Genomic DNA, 26,250 nt, shown 5'->3' on the forward strand with positions numbered 1-26,250 from the left:
CTATATACTTTAGAGATGGTAGGAGGAAATGGTGGAAACTATAAAGTATCTCTGTCCTTGTCACTTTATTTCAACTAATATGTATATTAAGTAATGTGGGTGTCTATTTAACTATAGGATGTTTTTTAACCCTCACCTTCTGTCTTAGAATCATTCCTAAATATTGATTCTACAGCTGAAGAGCAGTAAGGACTGGGTATTTGAGGTTATATAACTTACTCAGGGTCACATAGCTCTGAAATGTCTGAACCAGATTTGAAACCAGGACCTCCCATCTCCAAGCCTGGCTGTTTATCCACTAAGCCACCTAACTGCCCCATACAATAGAATATTCCTTATATTACTTTCTTTATATTCTTGTTGCCATCACCCTACTATCAGATAATATATGTGTAATGCTCTATAAAAACCTTGAGTGCCATGTAAATGTGAATTGCTGCTGCTACTGCTACTACCACTACCTAATACTATAAAGCCCTGTTACTACTTGCCTACCTTGTAATCACCTTCAAACTAGTAATAAAATATAAAAGGAGAAGGAATCTTAGAGATTATCTTATCCAACTTTCTCATTTCATAGGTGAGTAAATTGAAGCCACAGAGATTAAGCGATTCATCTAAAGCAGTGGCTCCCAAACTTTTTTGGCCTACTGCCCCCTTACCAGAAAAAAATATTACTTAGCCCCCTGGAAATTAATTTTTTTTAATTTTAATAGCAATTAATAGGAAAGATAAATGCAACTGTGGCCATCACCGCCTCCCTGGATTGCTGCAGCACCCACCAGGGGGTGGTAGCACCCACTTCCGGAATCACTGCCTAAAGTCACATAAGTGCTAGTTATCTTAGTCTTCCTGCCTACAGCCCAATCAGTGCTCTCTCTAATCTGTACTTAAACTTATTTTTATATACAGATCTCATCATAATATTCCTCTACTCAAAATTCTCTAGTGGTTTCCTATTAACTTTGGGATAAAATCAAAATTCCTTTTGCCTGACATTCAATACCTTCCACAATCACTTTGACCTTACCTGTAGGCTATACATAAATTACTCCCCTTTTTGCCCTCATACATATCTAGCAGTTCCCTTTTCTATCCCTTTGCTTAATATTTATACCAGTTGCTCGCTGTTCCCTTTTCTTCAGGGAAAAGAGCTATATTTCGAAAATCCTTTAAACAATCCATTCCCATGCCTTGGACTAAAACAAGAATCCTCCCCACTCCCAGTAATTATGTAGTAAGTAGTGAATTCTACTTCAAGGCTCCATACTTTCTAGTGGTATGGCCTTGGACAAACCACTTAACCTTTCTGGGCTTCAGTTTCCTAAAGAATTTTGATGACATATCCTATAAGTTCCCTTCTAGCTCTAATCCTGTGATCTTATAAGTAGTATGCTGCCTTTTAGACTGGAAATTAAAGACCTATGAGGTAACATGACATGATTGAAAGAGCAGTTCTTGAGGTTAGGGAACTACACTTCTAGATTCTGCCTTTGAAAAATGTTTAACTTTGGAAAAGTCACTCAGTTTCAATTAGGTCTCATTTTCCTCATCTATACCAAAGTCCTTTTCAGCTTTTCAACTCTTAAGATTTTGTTATTTGATTCACTGAAGTATTTTTTTCTGGAAAAGATCTGGAATAAGATAGAAAAAAAAGGGGGGCAGCTGGGTAGCTCAGTGGAGTGAGAGTCAGGCCTAGAGACAGGAGGTCCTAGGTTCAAACCCAGCCTCAGCCACTTCCCAGCTGTGTGACCCTGGGCAAGTCACTTGACCCCCATTGCCCACCCTTACCAATCTTCCACCTATGAGACAATACACCGAAGTACAAGGGTTTAAAAAAAAAAAAAAGATAGAAAAAAATCAGAAGACATTATTGTGCTTTCATGTGGAAGTAGAAATGGAGGTCTCATTTTCCTCATCTATACCTAAGTCCTTTTCAGCTTTTCAGTTAGGTCTCATTTTCCTCATCTATACCAAAGTCCTTTTCAGCTTTTCAACTCTTAAGATTTTGTTATTTGATTCACTGAAGTATTTTTTTCTGGAAAAGATCTGGAATAAGGTAGAAAAAAAAAATCAGAAGACATTATTGTGCTTTCATGTGGAAGTAGAAATGGAGCTAATAAAACTGTGTGGTTCTTTCCAGTTTGGGAATAGAGATATCTTTTCTACTTTCCCTTTACATGAGGAATGAAACAAGGGAAAGTTATTGGGAGGGGGGATGACAAGAGACTTGCCAAATTGAAGCTATTTTGGATATGAAATGAAGTTTCAATATAAAAGACTATCTTGATATATTTGGTTGATGTAACAGTAATCATTTCCATATAAAAAGGACACTTGTCATTAAGATTAAAAAAAGTTTAAGTATTTATTTTACATGCTTTCAAGTTCTTCATGTTTTATATTGTTGAAACAATGAAATAATTTTAAGAAGCATTCATTAAGTGCTTACAAGATACCCAGCAACACACTAAGACAGTCCCTATATTCAAAGCGTTTACAATCTAATAGGATAAGACCCCCTCGTGGAGGTCATCTAGAAAGGGTCTGGGTAAAACAAAGCCCAGGGTCCCAGGGTAGAGTTCAGGTTTCAGTGAGAGAATTTTGGAAGGTTGACTAAAATTAACCTTACTTATTCATTCATTTTATTTATTTAGATTTAATATATTTATTAAGCTAGAGTGAAAATGTATAGTCATAAAATTGTATTTGTATTTCTGATTATATAGCTATATCCCAATTAATGCAAATTTAAAAACCCTTGAAATGACCACATTATTCTAAATCACACTGAATATTTTCATTGAGCTGGGACCGATTGCCATGTTATGCAGAATAACATCGAATTACATAGAATAAACTATATTCTAAGTGGTTAAAATATATCCTAGGAATGCATAGTTACTTTTTATAATAATTGTCAAGCCTTAATAGTATTGATTAAAAAGTGTTTATTTTTGCTTTATTAGATATTTTTGAAAAGTTAATATTTGACTTATAAAAATGTCTTTCTTTTTTCTTCCCCAAACTTTATAGATGTGACTTACTTAACAGAAGAAAAGGTATACGAAATTCTTGAATTATGTAGAGAGAAAGAGGATTTTTCCCCTTTAATACGAGTTATTGGAAGAGTATTTTCTAGTGCTGAGGCCTTGGTACAGAGCTTTCGTAAAGCAAAACAACATACAAAGGAAGAACTGAAATCTCTTCAAGGAAAGGATGAAGACAAGGATGAAGATGAAAAGGAAAAAGCTGCATGTTCTGCTGCTGCTATGGAGGAAGATTCAGAAGCATCATCCTCAAGGATAGGTGATAGCAACTCTCAAGGAGATAACAACTTACAAAAATTAGGACCTGATGAAGTATCCGTGGATATTGAAGCAATCAGAAGAGTCTACAACAGATTGCTTTCTAATGAAAAAATAGAAACTGCCTTTCTTAATGCACTTGTGTACTTGTCACCTAATGTGGAATGTGACTTGACTTATCACAATGTGTACTCTCGGGATCCTAATTATCTGAATTTGTTCATTATTGTCATGGAGAATGGCAATCTTCATAGCCCTGAATATCTGGAAATGGCTTTGCCATTGTTTTGCAAAGCAATGAGCAAATTACCGCTTGCAGCTCAAGCAAAACTGGTTAGACTATGGTCTAAATACAGTGCAGACCAGATTCGGCGAATGATGGAAACATTTCAACAGCTTATTACTTACAAAGTCATAAGCAATGAATTTAATAGTCGTAATCTAGTGAACGATGATGATGCCATTGTTGCTGCTTCAAAGTGCTTGAAAATGGTTTACTATGCAAATGTAGTAGGAGGAGAAGTAGATACAGATCATAATGAAGAGGAAGATGAAGAGCCCATCCCAGAATCCAGTGAATTGACACTTCAGGAGCTTTTGGGAGAGGAGAGAAGAAATAAGAAGGGTCCTCGAGTAGACCCACTAGAAACTGAACTTGGTGTTAAAACTATAGATTGCAGAAAACCACTTATCCCTTTTGAAGAGTTTATTAATGAACCACTGAATGATGTTCTAGAAATGGACAAAGATTACACTTTTTTCAAGGTAGAAACAGAAAACAAATTCTCTTTTATGACTTGTCCCTTTATATTGAATGCTGTCACCAAGAACCTGGGATTGTATTATGATAATAGAATCCGCATGTACAGTGAACGACGCATTACTGTTCTCTACAGCTTAGTTCAAGGACAACAGTTGAATCCATATTTACGACTCAAAGTCAGACGTGATCATATCATAGATGATGCACTTGTCCGGGTAAGTTATGTGATAATATGAAATGTATACTAGAATATTAGCAAGTCCCTTATAGGAAAGATGGAGAAGCCAGTGTATGGTTCTATATGCTGAATTAATTTTATAATTATTTGGGAATATGTGATATGGCATGATGATAGCATACTATAACATGAAAGTTATGGTAAGTATAGAAACCATAGGTACTATTGAATTTCTTCTCTTGAGTAATGCAGTAGGATTATGACTTTTGCCCATCAGATTCAGTCATCAATTTGATATTCTTTACAAACTAAAGACTAAAATATGTTTTTACATTAATATACTAATTGCCTTTTTTTACTAGAAGAGAATAGAGTTTTTCATTTCTGCAAGAGCATAATAAAAGTGTTCTACCAGCCAGTTCCAAGCTTTTGATAATTTAAATTTAAAATAGAAATTAAGGAAGTAGAAGATACCCCAGATCCAGAGGCTAACTAGCAAAGGCCACAAACATTAGAAGAGAAAGACAATTAGTGGCTCCAGTACAGACAGTAAGCAGGCATCATTTACTTGCATTACTGACAATTGTTTTTTCAAACATTATATGTGAATCATAAGATTTCGAGTTGAAAAAGGGACCTCAGATCCATTCGAGCTCACTCAATTTACAGATAAGGAAATTGTGGACCTCTCAGAGAAAGGAGAAAAGCTTTGCCTGGGACCATAGAAATCATCAACAGCTTGGATTTGGACCCAGGTTTTCCCAAGTCTGTATCATACTATGTAGCTCAGACTCCACTTTCTGCAGAAGGAATTTCCCTGCCCTCCACAATACTAAACTAGCCTCTGCTTTCTGAATTTAGAATGTGAGCTCCTTAACAGTGAGACTATCCTTCTGCCTTTCTTTTATGTATCCCTAGTACTTAGTGCAGGGCCTGGCTCATCTACGTATTTTTACTAATGGAGGGGCTAATTTCATAGGTCAATGAAAACTACAAAATGACTCCCAAATTATCACTATGAACCCAGAAAACTGAAAGATATGGCCTTTTATCATCTTCCTTCTGCAAATCCTCACATGGAATTATGGGTAAAATAGCAGCAATGACATAAATAAAAATATTAGGAGGAAGGGCCAAAAATTAGCTCCAGAATGACCGAAAATTAACTATGCTACATTATAGCATTTAAAAATTATTAAATAAATTTAACCCATATTATTTTGCTCAAACTAATTTAAAAAACAACTTTATAATATTTTCAGCATGGAAACAATACTTTTTTTGTTCTGGTTTTGAAAAAATTGAATCTTACCTACTCAAGGAATAAAGATCAGTAGTTTACACTAATAGAATCAGGAATCTTGTGGTAGAGTTATTTTTTAAAAGTTATATTAGACCTTGATTATGTAGCTTGATCCTAGTAAATAGATAAGTAGAGTAACCTTGAAGCTAGGAAGACCTGTTTTCTGATACTTAGTGGCTTTGTGACCTTGAGCAAATCACAGCTTCTTAGTGTTCTAACTAACTCATATAGAATATCAATTGCAGAGAAGATGCCAAGTTGGATTGGTAGAATACAGAGATTTAAGCTCTAAATTCATAGGTAAATCTTAATTAACTTGGTAATTACTTAATTAGGCAAATCTGTTTTACTGATTGTAAAATAAAAAGTTTCTTAATACTAGAGGATGTTTTAAGTTTTTAAAACACAAGTTCCCTGGTTCTCTTTGCAAAGCAGAAGTTGGTTAGATAGTGGCGAAAAGCCTTAGAGCAGGCAAATGGCAGATTTACATTTCTCAGGGCAACTAAGGGGCTCAATGGATAGAAAGCTAAACCTGGAAAAAAAGAGGTTCTGGGTTTAAATCTGTTCTCATACATTTCCTAGCTATCTGACCCTGGGCAGTCACTTAACTCCAGTTGCCTAGTCCTTACCACTTTTCTGCCTTGGAACAAGTACTTAGTATCAATTCTAAGATAGAAGGTAAGGATTTAAAGAAAACAAAATATACATCTCCCCTTTATATTCAAACTAACTTATCTTTTTTTTCCCCATTTTAACCATGTAAATCAGAGCCACGTGATTTGAATAACTAATTCTCAATCAGCAAATTCCTGCAAATATTTAGTGTTTGGTTGAAATTTAGGCATTGTACATATATATATAATACACATTTTCAAGGTAGATAGGAGTTCCAGAGGACAAAACTAGATATTAGGACTTTTTGGTATATTCGTTTGTTCTTTTAGCTCTGTGGATACTGCTCCTTGGGCAGTAATTATGCCTGCCCTTCAAATAACAAAGAAATCTTGCTTTAAAGGACTTTAAAGACTTAGAGGAGAAAAAACTACTATTCTCAACTTCCTTTTCTTAAAAAATGAAGGAATCTCACAATTAGAAGGGGCTTCAAAGATACCCTAATTCAATCTACACTTGGACAATCACTCTTCCATTGAGGGTCATCAAGCTCCAAAGGCCCCCAAAAAAAGTCCACTTACAGATATTTCTAATTGTCTGAATGTTTTTCCTTACATTAAGCTAAAATCAGCAATATCCACCAGTTCCTTGTTCAGTAGAACAAGGCCCTGGGCCAAATAGAATAGCATATGACAGTGGAAAGGAACTATATTTGAATCAGGAGGACTTGGCTCTGGAGTTCTTGTTACTCGTGTCCTATGGTACATTAGGAAAGGTCCTCACTTAATCTCTCTGGGCTTCAGTTCTCTCATCTGAAAAGCAGAGGGTCCAGTTGTAACTCTGGTCCTAGATCTATTCTATTTTCTAAAAGATCGGCCATCAGATACTTGAAAACATTTGTCATGAACTTGGACCTCAACCCCTCCCAAAGTCCTCTCACAATATAACCAGTTCCTCTAACCAGTCCTTACTCACATGTAATGTTGGCCATGATTAGAGGTTATAGCTATATAGCATGTCCTCATAAAATTATCACTGACTCCAGTTTTGGAGAAATGAGGCCAAAACCCATTTAAGAAGAGCTGTTCATGGTAAGTTTGCTGTATTGTCCTTTGTTTTTCATACCTTCAGAGATTTGGAAATTAAAATATATTATTTTGACTAAGAAAGACCTAAAGCATCAAACTGTGGCTAAGTGAATGTAAATAAAAGACAGTTAATTTTATTGACAAATGACTTTCTAAACACTTGCAAATTTTTGATGAAATAATAAATTAAGATTTATCCATATATACTGCATTTACCCACCTAAAAGTCAAAGTTAGCTGTAAAAATATTTGATAGTGGTATTTGAAGATCATTTTTCAAATGACCACTTTTTCTCTAAAATTGCAGGTGTTCTCTTTAGGCAGGTTTGATGATCTCTGTTAAAGTAATTTCATTTTTTTAAAGAAAAATAAACATATAGCATATCAGGAATTAAAATACAAAATTCAGAGAAATTTTAGCAAAATGTTGCCTTAAAGTAGATAAAGATGCCACATTTATAACCTGCATATATCTTTTTTTTTTAAACTCTTACCACTCTTCTGCCTAAAAACCAATTGGTTCTTAGGCAGAAGAGTGATAAGGGCTAGGCCAATGATGGGCAAACTACTGCCTGCGGGTCAGATGAGGCCCCCTGAAATATTCTGGCCACAACATTATTCCTAATCTGACGAATACGAGTAGGATACAATACAATGAAACTTCGAAAGAGTTGCCTTAGAAAAAGACTGACAGATGAGCGTTTCCTTTCCTTTGGCCCCTTCTTTGAAAAGTTTGCCCATAACTGGGCTAGGCTATGGGGGTTAAGTGACTTGCCCAGGGTCACACAACTAGGAAGTGTCAGGCCAGATTTGAACCCAGAACCTCCTATCTCTGGGCCTGGCTCTCAATCCACTGAACTACCCAGATGCCCCCCCCCCTGCATATGTCATAAAATAAATGAAAAAGAGAATGGGATATCAAGCAGTAATCATTAAGCCACATAGAATCATAAAATAGGAGGGCTTGAAAAGCCTTTAGAGATTATTTCATCCAACTTCTCTATTTTATTCATGAGGAAGCTATGACCAAAGGATTTAAAGTTATTTTAGTCAGTTATTGGTAGAACTAGGATTAGAAAGCCTTCATGATCAAGGCTCTGCATATTTATCGGGGATAGGTTAAAAGGATAGGTTAGAAATGTATGGATTCCACCTTCCAGGCATGGATAATTGTTTTTCTTCTTGGGGGGAAGGTGTATAGAGACATCATAATAACATAACATTTTCATAGTGCTTTAAAGTTTATTTCTCACAACAACCCTTTAAGGTATATCTATTGCGAGTATGGTTTAGAGATTTGCCCATGGTCTCACAATGTGTTTTAAAGGAAAGACTGATCTTTCCACTTTTTTCTTTTTCTACCACTTGTATGGGAGCATAACCCTGTCCTGTAGTTTTAATTTGGTATTTTATTTCTGTGTATGCAAGCCACAGTTGAAGAAAAAGAATGAGGAACCTGACAGTTCTGAACCATCGAAAGTATACTTTAGGTTCCATAGTTTCAATAGGAGTAGGAATATAATTATAATTACTAAACTAAAAAGGAAGACTTTTTCATACTGTGCTTTTAGGTCTCCTTAATCTCAACACAGACTTGTAAACAAAATGAATTTAAAATCCAAAATATTTACATTTTGATCAAAGAAAGGAAAACAACAAAGTTAATAGTAATTGCTTACTTGTCCCTATCTGATTTCTTTTTCCTTGATGTGTTTATAAGATTTTATCACTTAATTTTTTGCATCCTTGTCTTCAGTGTATATTCTAATTCTGCTTTCTTTGGGCTGTATTTATGTCCCTTTGTATTTGTGTTCATATTCCTCATTTTTACATCTTACTAATATTCCATTACATCAATTTCCCATGTTTTTATTATTGGCATTGCATTGTAAATTGTTTCCAATTTTCACTTATTACAAATAAAACTGTACAGATAGATATTATATTGTTTAGCTTTTTAAAATCATCTTTATCACTTCAAATTCACTAGTAAGTAAGGTATATTAAATCTTTTTTAAATGCACAAAATAATGGTAACAATCATAATGAATTATGGAAAGAGTAAGAATTATTTGTAATAAGTAGGTTAGGTCGTACTTAAAACTATTTTTCCTTAACTTGTTGAACTATATCTGCTTAAATGTTTTACATAATCTTTATTTTTGCTTAACAAACCTTTGAAGATGACATGTTCCTTGTCTGAATTGGCATAAATTACAAATCAATTTTGACTTTACTTTCCTGATTTTGAAACTTATCCTAATTTCTATTACCATAATTGTGTGCTCTTTTAAAATATAGGCAAATCTTGTCACATTCACATCAAACTTTAGCTATCTCAATGTAAGCATGCAGTGTGGAGGAAAATTATGCTATTAATGGCAAATAATGGTTCTTTCATTTTAAAAGTTGTATTGGACAGTATTTAGAGGAGTGTAGACACTAGTGCACGTTATAGAAAACAACATTATCCTTTTGGAGTTGAGATGTAAGAAAGAATGGATAGAATAGATGAACAACTTAAATGAGCATTTAAGTTCAGAAAATTTGAATGTACAAATTTACATTTGGGTGAATACCAGGCATAAGAGGGTGGAGAAGATGAAGACAGACTAGAGATATATCATAGTGTGAGAAGTGGTTTAGCAGAGCCCACAACATTCTTGGGGGGGCAAAATTAAGTAGGCATGTGATGGCTAGAACAGATACCTTACAAAATTGGATAGGGAATACTTTCCATAACTATAAACCAAATAAGATGGGAGATGGTAAAGTGGTACTTAGCTATCAGCCTTAAGAGGAAAAAGTCCAACAGTAGCCCTAATTCCCTGAGTATCATTCCTTCTGCACACATTTTCTATCCTCTCTCTTGCCACCCCAGCCCTCTTCCTCACCTCTATTTAAAGATCCTACCTAGAAAAGATTTGGTAATATGAACTCTGTACTGTAGATTAAACATAGAACTTTATTTGCATATAAGTGAATTGTAGCAGGTGCATGTTTTATGAATCCTATGTATATTAAAATATATTAAATTGCTTTAGGAACCATGGCATCAATAATAACAATTGGCATGTGTATAGTGTTATAAAATTTGCCAAGCAGTTTATATACTTTTATCTCAGTTAAACCTTAACACAGTCCTTTTGAAGGCACTACAGGTATTATTATCCCCATTTTATACTTGTGAAAACTGTCTCAGAAAGGACTTGTACAGGGGGAAGCTGGGTAGCTCAGTGGATTGAGAGCCAGGCCTAGAGATGGGAGGTCCAAGGTTCAAATCTGGCCTCAGACACTTCCTCGCTGGGTGACTCTGGGCAAGTCATTTAACCCCCATTGCCTAGCCCTTACACAGTATTGACTCCAAGACTGAAGGTAATGGTTTAAAAAAAAGGAAGGAAGGAAGGAAGGAAGGAAGGAAGGAAGGAAGGAAGGAAGGAAGGAAGGAAGGAAGGAAGGACTGACTTGTACAAAGTTACTTATCTAGTAAATATCAAAAATGGAAATTAAACCCAGGTCCTCTTCACTCCAAGTCCAACACCCTTGTCCTTTGTGCTATAGTAAGTACATTCTGCTTGATTGCTGCTTCTACCATTTATTATTATGTTCTGATTCAGTTAGAAATATTAAAAAGCTTGCATATAGCCCCATGATTTCATAAAACTGGAATAGCAAAGCAAGTAGGAAAGTACTTTTCACAGTATCCTTTCATTTTCTTATCAGAACTAACCTAGTCCATATTAATGAAGAGCAGAAATAAATTCATAGATGGCCTCAGTATCACCTATTGTCCAGTTGCATCAGGTCTCTCATTAGAAACCTTTTCCTTACTAGTGAACAGTTGACTTTAATAAAATGTCCATATAGTTTTAAGATTATTTCTTTTGTGAAAATAGTTACAGATTAAAATCCTGTTTTATCTGTCAAAATGATATCCATATGCTTCCACAGACTAAGGACATTGTCTATCATAAAGTGATAAGTATAAATAGTATATCAGTGTTCTTCAGAGTGTGTTGGGAATTATATGCAACTTACCTTGAAGTCATAAGAATGCCCATGTTTTCTTGGAACTGTGTGCAATATACACTCATAATTGCATGCTTGCCCATCATCTCTACCCAAATCTCCCATCATGTGACAGGGATTCTTCACAAAAAACAATACTATGTTTTAAGCAAAAAAACTAAAGAATCACAGTAGTATATGTATCATCATTATTATACAGTCCAATGCACTTTAATATTTCTGAATTGTAAAATTCTCTTAAATGCCTACATATCTGGCATTTTTATGATTATCGTAATGTAAGATTTGGATATCACTGAACACACAAGAGATAATGACTCTTTAGAGTTTGCTTACTTGCTTATTTGTTTTTTAAAAAAAAATTTTCCCTTTAAAATTTCTAGGACAATTAAAAGCCCCAGAATTCAAAAACATTTTACGTGCATGCAAAATCATAACGAATAAAAACTAAACTGGGAATTGCATTAAAGCCTCTGAAAAAATGCTATTAATTATATAGTTATTTTAAATTTTATTTTAGACAGCTTTTAAATGTTATATGATACAACTGATCTTTACTCCTTACCTAAGATTTCTCCTAATTGGAAGAAATTATATATGTATGCAATATGTATGTACTTAAAAGAGAAGTAAATGTAATAAGACAGAGAAAAGATCTAGGTTAGAGTCATAGGAACATCATCTATTTGATATATTTTAGTGAGCATTATACTTTCCAAACTGTTTCAGACTAGTATTTTCTCATTGTCCTTTTGATATGCTCATTATGTTACAAAATTTATTACCTCTTTTATTGAAATAAAGCTGTCATGGCCTAAAATCACATGCAACTTTATGAGAAGTTTTATATCAGAATACTTAAACACAAGAGAAATGGTGAATTCATGTTTTTTAATGACCTGAAATGCAAATTGCAGAGACAAGGTGCACTGTTATCTTCCTGAAGTACCTAGCCATCTTAAGAATAAAAGCAGTTATTTACTACTTGTAAGGGATATTCAATGCTAATAGGACTAGACTCTATCATCCAGCATTTGTTCAATGCTTACTATGTGGCTGGAAATTGCCTCTGAAAATGAAATATTGCTAACTAGAGTTTGAAAGCATTGGGCAAGTAGGTGCACCAGCTTAGATGAGAAATGTAAGCAGATTAACTCTTCTGTGTCTTTCATTTCTGGAGTAAAATAATTTTAATGAACTTGAAACTTTCATATTCATAAATGTTTTACTAAAAAAGGCATTGCTTATATGCCTAATAAAAAACTACATAATTACCAAATTTAGTCAGTTAACAATATAATAAAATAGACCTAACAAAAACTGTTATCAACATAATTTATCTGTGATTGGAGGGTATTTCAGAATCATCCTTGTGAGCATTGGTTTCTGTCATACTCTGGTTGTGCAGAAATGCTAGGAAAGAGAATTGCTTATAGGATCATAAGTTTAAAGTTATAAGATACCTTAGATGTCATTGAGTCTAACTCCCAAATTTTTAGATGTGGAAACTGAGGCTGAGAGTTAAGACTTGTTCCAAATTGAATTGATTTCAAAAAGAATTGATCTTAGACTTCCTGACTCCTCACCACACTATCCTTTGAACCACCTCAAATACTAAGTATCAAGTCACTTGAAGTGTGCTATGTACCATTTTCTGTGAGTAAATCCAAAATAGGACATGATTTCACTGGCTTAGCTTATTATGAAGGAACCGTGTAAGTGAAAAACTGATGAGAGTTAAGACCATAAAATGTTCCCATGTGACAAACATGTTAATCTTACTGAGAATGAGCTTGTTGGTCATTGTATACATGCTCATATTTATTCTGTAGTCTGTAAATATGAATGACACTATCAGATTTAATTTGGAAATATGTTTGTACTCCACTGCATTATAATAGGGCCCCCCTTATCTGTGTTTTTGCTTTCCATAGTTACAATTATCCTTGGTCAATCTCAAGCTCTGGAAGTCTCCCTAAGAAGTTAAGTCCATCCCTATCCCCCTCCCACCCTCTATAGTAATCTGTCCCTAGCATCATTCATTTTTTTCATATGCATTTGAGGAGTGGGGTTGTGAGAGAGGGAGATGAGAGACTGCAGAGTTGCAGAGCATTGAGTTGAGGGGCAGGAATGTAGGAATGTGGAAAGGGGAATATATATATATATGTACATATATATATATATATATATATGTACATATATATATATATACACATACACATATATATAATCAGTAGGTATTTGCTTATATCCACAGTTTCAACCTTCCATGGTAGATCTTGGAACATTAGTGGATGTGGAACTGTACTGTACTAATATTATGTATGATTTGAATGTTAACTTTTCCTTTCTGTAGTCTTCCTTTCTTCTTTCTCTTCTAATATCCTACCTGTGACTAAGAGTTAACAGACAGTTTAATTCTGATTTTCCATTACATGTCAGTTTCAAGGCAAATTAGTAATCATAGATAGTATTGACCCAGACCCAATTTGGGGCTATTTTCCTATGTTATTTCTTTCCTTCTTCTAGAAGGCAGAACAAGTCATTAAAGTAGATTGTACTTATGTTGCAAAAAATGTCTTAGATCCTAAGTATCTTACTTTTCAAATTTCTCTTTAAAGTGTATCATTAACACCTAGCAAGTTCATTATGCATTTGCCACCTTTAAATCTTACCTCCCAATTTGAATTTTCCCTTTATTGCTTTCACTTTTTTTATTTCCATCATAATACTTCCCATTAAATTTTGTATTATATGTATGTTCTTTCACTACTAGCTAGAGATGATTGCCATGGAGAATCCTGCAGACTTGAAGAAGCAGTTATATGTGGAATTTGAAGGAGAGCAAGGAGTTGATGAAGGAGGTGTTTCCAAAGAATTTTTTCAACTGGTTGTGGAGGAAATCTTCAACCCAGATATTGGTATGTAGTCTGGTAAAATGTTCATTCTTTTAAATCACTTATGTGTACTAGATTTCTCCCAATTATATCCCTCCTTTAGACATGATCATTTGACTTCCCTTTTGAGGATCAGTATATTTTAAAATTGATTCCTGATTCAGCAGAATGGAGCAAAACTATTTTACACATTTCATCAAGTTAGTTGTAAACTAGCAGCTGATAACAAAATATTTAAATCCTTATTTAAGTGATTAAGTGACTCATTAATGTAGAAATGGCATCATTTATATAAATTATATTTAAAACTCCTTAGAAACCATTCAAATCTGATGAATTGATTTTCATCTTTTCTTCCGGCTCCCTTTTTCTTAGAGTAGAAGATATAGAATATTATTAGCATTCTGTCTTGAAATCTGAATTCTTCCAAATGGACAAAACAAGAGAAGGAAGAAGGAAAAAAATGCCTGGGTAGATCATTATGTGTGGCTTTGCTTAATATAGGGCTCTTTAAATAATTACTGTTAGCACATAGTAAATTAGTGAATAATATAAAAAGTGTAAGGAAGTCCTTGGATTAGTGAGATTGTGCAGTCCAGAATAAAGTTGGTTATTTCAGTTAATTTTGAGGTTTGAGTAGATAATATATTATGTAGTGTGTTCAAAAGTCTTAATGAAGTTTTAGGATTGAATGACTATTTTAGTTCAGCTTTGTTCAACAGGGTTGCAGCAAAAGCTCTTGCATTACAGCTTTAATAGCTTAAAACTGTACTAAGCATTTGGGGATAATGTCTATTCTATATCATATCTTAAAGGAATCTAAAGGACTTTTCTTCTTTATTACTTCATAAATAATTTTGATTTGTTGTGGTTTGGTTTAATGGTATGTTAGTCACAAAAGCAGCCAAATTTTGAGTTTAAGGGGGAAAGAAAAACATTAGATTCAGTTTGAATATATATATTATAAATAACATATATATAATAGTTTCATTGCACTTCTAGGTTTGTTAAGTAATTTCACAATCTTATGATGCTAGTAGTATAAGAATTATCCTCATTTTACAGATGAGGATATTAAGGCTCAGAAGAAAACCAACTTACCCAGAGTCAAGTACTGCTATAAAATATCAGACTTGGGATTTGAACCCAGATTTTCTGATTCTAAGACAATTTCTTTTATTCTACCAACATTCTGTAGAAGACATTGTTCCTACATACCTGGGATTTAAAGATGAAACATGCTATAGCTTGTTCCCTGAAGGAGTTTAGAATCTAGTATGAAGATAAGATAGATACATAAAGTAGGAGCAATGAATAGGAGAGACAGAGAGACTGATTTAATGTTTATATGAAAAGGAAACCCTAACTATTAGAACTCTCCAAAAGTGGAATAGACTACAGTTAGGAAGTCTGATTTGTAGAATTCTTCAAGCAAAGGCTAATCAAACACTGTATGAACATGTGATAAAGGATATTCTTGTTCAAATATAGATTGTACTAGAGGGCTTCTAAGGTCTCTTGCAATTCTCTGAATGCCAGGAAAGGGTAGAGTATCAAGAACAGGTTAGCGAGTAGTGTTGAGTATTGCAGCAAAGTCAGAGAAGTTGAACACCAAGAAAAGGCTATTAAATTGGGCTATTTGATTTCATTGGTAACTCTATTCCCAGTATTTTCAATCTAACTGTAGTATGGTAAGATTGCTGAGACTTTGAGAAGTGAGGGAGTGGGCGAGTCAGCAAAAGTTGACTGTTTTTAACAGTTAAGGAAAGGAGAAAGGTGGAACTATAAGTTCAAAGGTAAAGGGCCCAAAGGGAAGGTTTTTCTTTTTAAAGGGTCAATGAGACCAAGCATGTTCATTGGTATCAGGAGAAAGCGATTGAAGATCAGTGAGATTGAAAGAATGAGCAATCAAACAGGATGCCAGAATAGAGAGAAGGAGATGGTACCTTAGGCATATTTGAAAGGATTAACTAGGCAAAAGGAAGGGCCAACTCTTATACTCTTGAGGAAATTGGGACAGGCAGAAGCATTAAAGGAGCTCTATTTGGTAAAAAAAAAAAAAAATGGGCGGGAAATGGAATTGAGTCAAGAAATTGTCTGAAAATAATCACTTGAGAAATTGACAGAATTATTAAGAGATGATGAATAAAGTGATAACCTGCAGAGTGAGGTTCCACTTAATATTCGATAGTATGACTGTAGGGGATGCATCAGCATGGTTCCTAGCTTATGTTGATATTTAGCCACAGGGATGTCAATTTAAATTAAACACACATTTAAACATCCTCCTCGTTGTCTTGGAAGCAATAGCATTTTGTTTTATACAGTCACTTAGAAAAAATACGACCACAACAAATAGAAGTATTTTTGCCCTTTGAATGTGAGGTTTCCAGTTATTTTAATTGTGGTCATATTAGTTTACTGATAATATTTTGAAAGACTTTGTTAAGTCTTTTCGTAGGCCTATTTTTGAACAGTCAGTGTCTGCATATATATCCTATGTGATGAAATATGTACTTTTAGAAATTATATATATCGTGGTACATGTTTGCATTTATATTGTAAGTGCCATTTTTTTATCTTACTCTCAAAATGCCATGTTAAGTGCCATGAAAATGTTATCAGAGAAGCAGGTCTCTTTAATGAAATTCCAGGATATTCCTGAAATACCAAACAAATTATGCCAAGGACATGAAAGTTCCTCCCTTTCCATATACCAAGATCACACTGCTGACCAACTATCAATAAGATGGGCTTTTTTGATTTACTTTTCCAATAGTTTTGCACATATACTCCTTTGCTGTTGTTTCTTTTTTTAAGACAAGAAGCAGTGCTTATGTTTGAAATCTAGAATGGAATGCCTTACTTCCAGTTTAGTTTATTGACCAAATTTGCTCCCTCTAATCAATCAGGTTAATCCACAAAGTCTATTAGAAAGTCCAATTTGTATTGTAGTGACACATTTACTGTTTACTTCAAAAAATTTTCTTCTAAAATGCAAGTTGTTTGCTTTTTAATATAAATTATATTTATTATTATTAATTTATTACCATTACCTTTCATTGAAGAGATATTAGAGAATGGCTGCTGGTCTTTGTTTTTCTATGTAATTCCTAATACTGATTCTAAGAATTAAGAATCAGTTTAGTAATAAAAATTCACATCAGATTTCAATTCACTGGTATCTTTCTTTTTTTTAACCCTTACCTTCTGCCTTTAAGAATAGATACTAATATCCATTCTAAGGTAGAAGACCAGTAAGGGCTAGATACTTGGGGTTAAGTGACTTGCCCAAGGTCACATAGCTAGGAAGTGTCTACAACCAGATTTGATCCCAAGACCCCTTGACTCCAGACCCAGCTCTCTCTCCACTGAGCCACCTACCTACCCCATGGTATTTTTTATTTTTAGCCCATTCCTTCTGTCTTAGAATTGATACTAAATATTGGTTCCAAGATAAGGCTTGGGTTAAGTGACCTGTCCAGGATCATAGAGCTAGAAAATATCTGAAGCAGATTTAAACCCAGGACCTTCCCATCTCTGGTCTTGGCTCTCTACCCACTGAACCACCTTGCCTGCCCCTCTGTGGTATAAATAATAGTGAAAATTAGGCACTTTTGAAATCAGTCATTTGTATATCATGTTAAATTTTTTTAAAGATTACCAAAGCTAAATTTAGGTTCTTTATAAATTATATAAAAGACAATTTAGATTAGGGAGTGGAGTATAGGAGGGAGAATAAAACTTAAATATAAAATGACTAAATAATTATCAAAATTAGGAAGCATTTAAAAGCTTTAAAATATTGACTTTATAATATATATTTACCTCATTTCTTCAGAAGTTATAGTCACTAATATTTATAATTCTTTGAAAAACTGAATATTATGTTCTGCTATCTTACATATTAGCAAAAGTTTTAAAAATAACTTCAGTGAAGTAAAAAAACCCTTTGCAGTGCAATTATATTATTAAATAATTTTTAGCTTTTAGATAATTGAAAGGAAAATATGAGTGGCCTTCAGTATAGTAATAAGATTTAAAAACCAAAGACTGATCTCTGAATTGTTCTAAAAGGAAGACAGGATTCTTGAAGTGCAGAATAATACTATATGTGTAGAAGATACCATACATAATTTAGAATAGAAACTCAGGCATCCCACAAAATATATTGAAACTAGTGCATATGATTCTCACAGAAATTTTAAAGTAAACAGATAGAACTCCTTGCCCTGCAAAGATCTTATAAAAGGTGTAAATAAGCTATATCCACAAATAAATGTAATATAAAGTAGAAAGTGGCAAGCTTATAAGACAAGAGTAAAGTTCTACAAGAGCTAAGAGGGAGAAGAAAAATTGTGAAGTTAAAAAAAAGTAAGCTATAAATACAGAGATTTATTTGCTTCTCTTATTGATTTACAATCAGTTCATATAATATCCTTATGTTAACAATAACGTAACTGAATTGATCAGCTATATAAATTTAATATTAATAATAATGACAAGATCGTGTTCATTTAGTACTTACTACGTGCTAGGCACTGTGTATATCACTTTATAATTATCTCATTTTATCCACACTACAATTCTGGAAGAGAGACACTATGATTATCCCTATTTTGCAACCTGGGAAACTAAGACAGAGGTTAAATGACTTGCCCAGGGTCTCACAGGTTATAATGTAAGTGTCTGAAACTTAAGATTTAACTTAAATCTTCCTGACTCCAGGTTCAGTGATCATTCATTCTTCCATCTAGATGCCCTGTATATCTTGAATGCATTTATGAGCTCAAATACATCTACCCATATTTACATGAGAAGAATAAACTCCTAAAATTCTGCTATGAAATTGTGGTATTAAAAATGACACTAAAATTATTTTTAGAACTATTTCATTTAAAATTATTCAGTGCGACTTTTTTTTTACCATACAAAATATTGGAAATTTTCTTCTTTTTCTGGAAATCCATTATTTTTTCATGTTCGGTCACTACAGTAGGAATAGATTTAGAACTTTAAAAGTTAAAGAGAGACTTTTTACCTCTCTTTAAATGGAATATTATAGGATGTAAATTTAAGAAAAATCTTCCGACCCATTATAGCAAAGTCCACTGGAAGTTTATTTTTGCATGTTTCATTAGCTTTCTGAAATTATATGCTACCACTTTTTAAAAACCATGCTTGCAATGTATTCTGAAATTTGTGCTTTTGTTTTTTAAAGCTGATTTTCCATTTGTAAAAGTGAATTTTTCTACCCTTGTGCAATTCATTTTGATATTTGTATGTTACTAAATTTTATTGTTTTTCTCCAGTCATTAATTTTTACTTAAAGAAAATAAATAATATGTTTAAAATCATTTCTTATAGGTATGTTCACATATGATGAATCTACAAAACTTTTTTGGTTTAATCCATCTTCTTTTGAAACCGAGGGTCAGTTTACCCTGATTGGCATTGTACTGGGTCTGGCTATTTACAATAACTGTATACTGGATGTGCATTTTCCCATGGTTGTCTACAGGAAACTAATGGGGAAAAAAGGAACTTTCCGTGATCTGGCAGACTCTCACCCGGTAAGTTTACTTTTGATTTTATCTCTTAAACTTGACGTGAATATAAGAATGCATTTGATATTTAAAATATTTTATATTTAATATTTAAAAATATTAGCTACTTATTTAAGTATTAACTATCATGGTGGTATTACTAATATTGTAAATTGTTTTAACTTGATTGAACTTCGTAGAGTAACCGAAAGACTTCAGAAGGAAACAAGATAGTGAAACTATCAGATAGTGATAGTCTTTTCACTTTTCCTTGAGAGCATGGGTGGCATGCTGCCCTTCCTATACTTTCTCCCAAATATGGGTTATTTTACCAAGTTCTGCCTATCATGACATGTTAAACCTTTTTTTCAAGAGAAATGCTTAACTATTTGTTATGGTTTTAAAGTCACCAGTAGGCTCGCTTGTCATTTTTTTTTATCTTCTTAATTTTTAGGTTCTGTATCAGAGTTTAAAAGATTTGCTGGAGTATGAAGGAAGTGTGGAAGATGACATGATGATCACTTTCCAAATATCTCAGACAGATCTCTTTGGTAATCCAATGATGTATGATCTAAAGGAAAATGGTGATAAAATTCCCATTACAAATGAAAACAGAAAGGTAATCCAAGCTTTGAGTTCTTTATTGCTTTTAAGTTCTGGGCATTGTAGAATGTCATGTATTATGGGTATTTTCATATAAGTATCTAAGCACTACACTTAAAAGTTAAGTAATCAAATAACAATTTTATTTAAGTCTTCAAGTCTACATTTTTCTTAATCCTTTGAATAATTTCAAAGAATTGTGGGTTTTACAATAATACTTAAGAACAATATATAACATAGTTCATAAGATATATATGTGTGTGTGTGTGTATATATATATATATATATATATATATATATATACATATATATAATCTTAGTGAGCAACAAGGAGATAATTATTTGTTCAAGCAATGAGTCCTTGATAATTTACTCAGCGGTACCACATAGCTACACTTTTTGTATAAGCGTATGACAGGATAGCTGCCAGCATTTTATACTCACTTTTTAGGTGATTCAGATAGATGTTAAGGTGGAGATAAAGTAATCAGGACAGATTTTGGAGACTGATAACCATCAAAGGGGTGTGGAGGGTATAAATAAAAGAGCCTGTGATGGAAGACAAACTTTGAAAGACTAGAATTTTCCCTAGAAGTCAGGTTATGTTTTCTTTCTTTGCAAAGGAAAAAACTTGTCTAAAATGAGGTATTTTTGTCCTGTATTTACAAATTAGGCAAAGTTGATTGTAAAGATTTTTGTCTTGCTTTTTTGTTTGTTTGCATTCTACTGACTTAATTTATAAGAGTTTTTAATCACCTAGTCACCAAATATTAAATGCCTACTATGTTTGGGCCACTGTGCTAGATCCTGGAGATGCAAATAAGAATCAAAGATTCCCTACTCTCAAGGAGTAATGAGACAAGACTAAATACTGTAAGAGGGAAATTTAGGAACAATACAAACTATATAGAAGGAAGGCATTAGAATTGGAGAAATCAGGAGAGGTTTCAGATAGTAGGTGTGGTATTTATGAGATAGTTAAGAAGGGAGTTGTTTTAGCTCTAAGGGAGCACAGTGCAAAGACCAGATGGTGGAGAATTCATGAAAGGAATAGAGAAGGTCAGTTTGCATGGATTACAAGGGCATGGAAAAAGATAGTGGGAAAAGGCTTTTCAAAGTTAAACATGAGTTTATATTTTATCCTCAAGTTAATAAGGAGTCACTGGAATTTATTGAGAAAGGAGATTGACATTGTCAGGTTTGTGTGTTGGGAAAGTAATTTTGGTAACAGTGTATAGGGTATTCTAGAGTGGTAAGACTTAAGGCAAGAAAGACCATTAAGGGAACAGTTATAAACAACCTAGTGAAAATGATGAAAGACCTGAGCCAACATATAAGTAGAGAAAAAGAATCTGATAAAAGAGATATCAGGAAACTGTTCAATGTGTGTTAACATCAACAAAATGATACCTATGTACTTTTTCTTAATGCATATATCTTTATGGAGTAATTGTGTTTATGTAAGGTTTCTTGTAAATCAGATTTCCATCACCAGTTCCATTGGTATAAAAATAGATAAAAACAAGAGTAAAATCACAGTTTGGCATTCTTTCAGTAACAGAAATTTAATTTGTAACAAAAGACCAGCATTCAAAGTAAGTCATGTGATGTAGAATCCATAAGAGTTAATTTTATTTTATAGTACCATAGCTTATGGGTCTCATAGAAGAAATAATGACAAGGAAGCAGTATGGTACAGTGGAAGGAGCACTGACTCTGGAATCAGAAAATTTGGATTCAAATGCTGTCTCTGGTACTTACCACCTCTATGACCTTGGGCAAGTCACTTAACTACCCTATGCCTCAGTTTCTTCAAGTATAAAATGTGAGGATAGGAAGAAATGACCTAAAACAGTGATGGGCAAACTACAGCCAGTGGGCCAGATGTGGCCCCCTGAAATGCTCTATCTGGCTTTGGGACATTATTCCTAATCTGACAAATACAATGAGTAGGATACAATACAATGAAACTTCGAAAGAGTTGCCTTAGAAACAGACTGACAGATGAGCATTTCCTTTCCTTTGGCCCCCTCTTTAAAAAGTTTGCCCATCACTGACCTAAAAGGTCCTTTCCCTGGAACACTGAGGACTAAAAACAACTTACCTTGTTTCCCAGCATTTTGTACGAGAAAGGGATGTAACTTTCTGCTTGCTTAGACTCTATTAATACCATTTTGTGGAAGTCACTAACCTTTTAAAGTAAATTCTCCTATTTGAAGTAAAGGTAGAGAGAAACATATGTAAGAGATAGTTATTTAGCACATTTACAGAAATACACAGTTGAGGAGACTTCAACATTTTGTAAACCAAGACTTCAACTGCTTTAGATTGAGTTAGTTGTTTTGTAAATTCTTTTAATTTCCATGAGGTAATGAAGTATATGATAGTATTTGTCACCATCTTATATAGGGATATGCCATAAACCAAAAAAAAAATCTGTGAATTGTTAAATATGCTTTTTTTAAATTTCTATGAACATTGTACTGAGTTTTTAAAATATTCTTGAACCTGATTTTCTTTGGGAAAAATTATACAACCCAAATGTTTTGCCTTTTGTTTTCATTGCCACAATAAATTCCTTTGATTAATGTTTTCCTTCAGGAATTTGTCAGTCTCTATGCTGACTATATTCTCAATAAATCAGTAGAAAAGCAGTTCAAGGCCTTTCGGAGAGGTTTTCATATGGTGACCAATGAGTCTCCCTTGAAGTACTTATTCAGACCAGAGGAAATTGAATTGCTTATCTGTGGAAGCCGGGTAAGAAAGCAGGCACATATTTAAAAAAAAAAAAAAAAAGTAATCATTTATTCACTGATTCGTTCCAAAGAGGCAAGTCCAGAAGATGTTAAGAGATACTCTTTTGTTTTCAGAATCTAGACTTCCAAGCATTAGAAGAAACCACAGAATATGATGGTGGCTATACCAGGGACTCTCTTATTATTAGGTAAGCTGCTCTGTCTAGAATGGCACCATTTTATCCACTAAGTGGGGGCTGAAGGGTATTTCATGTTTTAGGTCCCTTTATATATTCTTTAGTGAACTAGCCTTTAAAGTTAGAGCCATGGGAAGGGGGAAAAAAACTTTTTTTAAACACTTTTTTTTAAAAATTCAAGACTTTGATTTATTTTGTAAATAAATCAAGTACATCATGTATAGGCCACATACTTTAGTCTGTGTTCGGAGCATATATTTTATAATATTTTTAGGAATATTGCCAGCTGAAGTTGAAGAAAACTTTGACATTAGCTCTATTCTTTTCCACACTGAAAAGAAGCATTTCTTGACTTAAGACTCATGACCTCAGGCCATTTCTCCATCCCTACTGCCATAGCTTTAATGATGGGTTTAAAATACAAATTTCAGGGAGTGGAATGAGGTAAAAAAACTGCTAACTCCCTTTCTCTGCTAAATTAGCATTGTTAGTGTGGATATGAAATATCAACATTTTTCAGTTGTGATCTACATTCCTACTTACGCTCTAAGAAAATTTTCCCTTCGGCATCTCTGCATTTTGACTCACCACAGGGACATAAAAAGCCATTTAACAGAAAAGTTTTGGGAAACTGAACTTAAAGAGTCCTCATGTTTCCAAGAGATTCCATAAGTTTGGAGGTTATTTTTATTTTTCACTAATGGAAGTTTCTACTCTCTTATAAGGCAATGAGTTAATAATGTTTTCACTATCATCTTGGATTTTATTTTTAATCAAATAGCTAAGCTTCTTATAGTCTCCTATTTAAATACTTCCTATAGGATAGAATCACCTATTTAAGATTTCATTCATCTAACTGAACCCATTCTCTGGGCCCTATTTCCACCAAATAGGGATCTCACTTAGCTATTAGTTGCTTGTTTTTATTGGAGTATAAAACAGAATAAGGGGGTAAGGATGATTCCAGAGGTTTCCATTTGCCTATTAAGAGCTTTTAAAATAGGGGCAAGGGAAAAACAGGTTTTGGGGCTGGGGTGTGGAACACTCAACTGTCATCTTAACTAGCATTCAGTGTGACCTCCAGCTTAGAGAGATACCACAGAGTCGTGCCCTTCAACCTCTTTATCTTATAGCTACAGAAACCGAGGCAGGTTAAGTGACTCCCTTTAGGTCACACAGTCAGGGAAGAGCAGATGAGACCCAAACTCCCCATGTCTTTTAACTAAAAATCCAGTGCTCTTTCTGTTACACCATCCTGCCCATCATTTTGTATTTAAATGGTGTGAATTCTCATAGGAGATAAGCATGCATATATGTATGCCAAAGCCAATTAAAAGGGATTTTCCTTCCCCTCTAAAATGTCAGATTACCCAAACACTACTATGGTTTATTTTCACTGGTATAGATCATGGAAAGTTAACTTGTATTCCTTTCATAACTTGACCTTTTGTTACAAGGTTTCAAGTATATCATCATTGAAATGATATCCTCAAAATGTAAATAGTGCAAGTTTCTTAAGTCTGAAACATGTTAAACTATCTTCTCAACCCAATACCAAGATTATAAAGGAGATTCTACCGCATATATGATTTTTATAACTTTGTTTTGAGGGCATTTATCCATAAAACTATTTTTCAGGAATATTTTTACAATGTGGTATATTTGCATCTTGTATTGATACATTGTTAATTAGATTTGTGATACCAATTATATGCATCAACAGTGTTGCACAGATTGCAGTCGGTCTGCTATATTATCCCATGTAGTTTTTTCCCATGTTCTCCCAACAATCCTCCATACTGTGTATGGGGCTTTCTTCAGTCTCTCTTGATATTCCGTGGATCCCAGTGGGAATATACAGGCAGTCTCATCGTGTGACAAGCCCACCATTGTGCCAGTCTCAGTCAAACTTCTTGAAAAGGCTGTCTGTAGTCTCTGCTTTCATTTCTTCTCTCTCTCCTTGACCCTTGGTAATCTGACTTCTGACTTCACTCAACTCAAACTGCTCCCTCTGAAGTTAACAATAACTTCTTAAGACTGCCAGATCTGCTAGTTGTTCTCTATCCTTTTCTCCAACCTTTGTCTTTCATTTCACACTGTTGTCCACCCTCTCGTTCTTGATACTCTCTCTTCTCTGGGTTTCCTTACATTTCTCTGCTGACCAGCCTGTCTGACCAATGTATCTCCTTTGCAGGTTTATCACCTATGTCTCTGACCCTAACTATAGATTTGTGCCAAGATTTTATCCTCTCATTTCCCTTCTCCCTCCTCTTTCCTTTTTTCCTTCCTCTCTCCAGTTTCTTTCCTCCCTCCTCCTCTTTCCTTTTCCTCTTTTCTCCTCTTCCTTTTTCCTTTTCCTCTTCCTCCCCACTCATCTCTCTCCTCCCCCCCCCTTCTTCCTCTTCCTTCATTCCACTTTGCCTCATACTCTCTCTGTTTAGCTTTCATCTCTATGGAGACAGCTACTTACCCATCTATTTATACAGCCCTAGCCTCTCATGTCTCATGTCAACAATTACCTATTAAACATTTCATAGTTGGGATTTTAGAGGCATCTCAAACACAGTATGTACAAAACTGATCTCATTTTCTCTACCATCCACACCTCCACTTTCAAACTTTCTCTGAAATGCACCAGCATTCTTGAATCTTCTAATCTTTGCATTGTCCTCAGATTTGCACTCTCTTTCTTACCTAGTGTAGCAGGTCATTGCTCACTCTTTTCACCCCCATGACATCTCTTGCATATGCCACCATCTCTATATTCACATACCTATATACCTTCATTCAGGCCTTTTTTAGCTCATCTGAATTAATGTAACAGTCTCTTTATTGTTCTCCCTCCCAAAGATTTTACAGCTATAGACTACCTTATACACTGCTTCCAGTACAGATTTTTCCATGGCTTCCCTATTCGGTAAACAAAAGTGATTCTTTATTGCCTCCAAGATAAATTATAAGTGCTAGCTTTTTAAAGTTCTTTACTACCTC

At 34.1% G+C, this 26,250-nt stretch overlaps 1 protein-coding gene across 5 annotated transcripts in view; it reads left to right on the forward strand.

Annotated features, from left to right (window-relative positions):
• UBE3A (ubiquitin protein ligase E3A) overlaps positions 1 to 26,250 on the forward strand; it is a 76,701-nt gene that overhangs the window by 45,951 nt on the left and 4,500 nt on the right. Inside the window, exons 4-9 of one of the 5 annotated variants that reach the window (XM_044670415.1) lie at positions 3,037 to 4,286; positions 14,058 to 14,202; positions 19,546 to 19,751; positions 20,179 to 20,343; positions 22,929 to 23,084; positions 23,198 to 23,275. In XM_044670415.1, coding sequence (XP_044526350.1) covers positions 3,037 to 4,286; positions 14,058 to 14,202; positions 19,546 to 19,751; positions 20,179 to 20,343; positions 22,929 to 23,084; positions 23,198 to 23,275 — 2,000 coding nt within the window. Of the gene's footprint in view, positions 1 to 3,036; positions 4,287 to 14,057; positions 14,203 to 19,545; positions 19,752 to 20,178; positions 20,344 to 22,928; positions 23,085 to 23,197; positions 23,276 to 26,250 lie in introns of those variants that run through there. The other 4 variants (XM_044670412.1, XM_044670413.1, XM_044670414.1 and 1 more) reach the window with 4 other exon arrangements.

The sequence above is a fragment of the Gracilinanus agilis genome, chromosome 3 (assembly GCF_016433145.1).
Source record: "Gracilinanus agilis isolate LMUSP501 chromosome 3, AgileGrace, whole genome shotgun sequence".
Taxonomy (NCBI): domain Eukaryota; kingdom Metazoa; phylum Chordata; class Mammalia; order Didelphimorphia; family Didelphidae; genus Gracilinanus; species Gracilinanus agilis.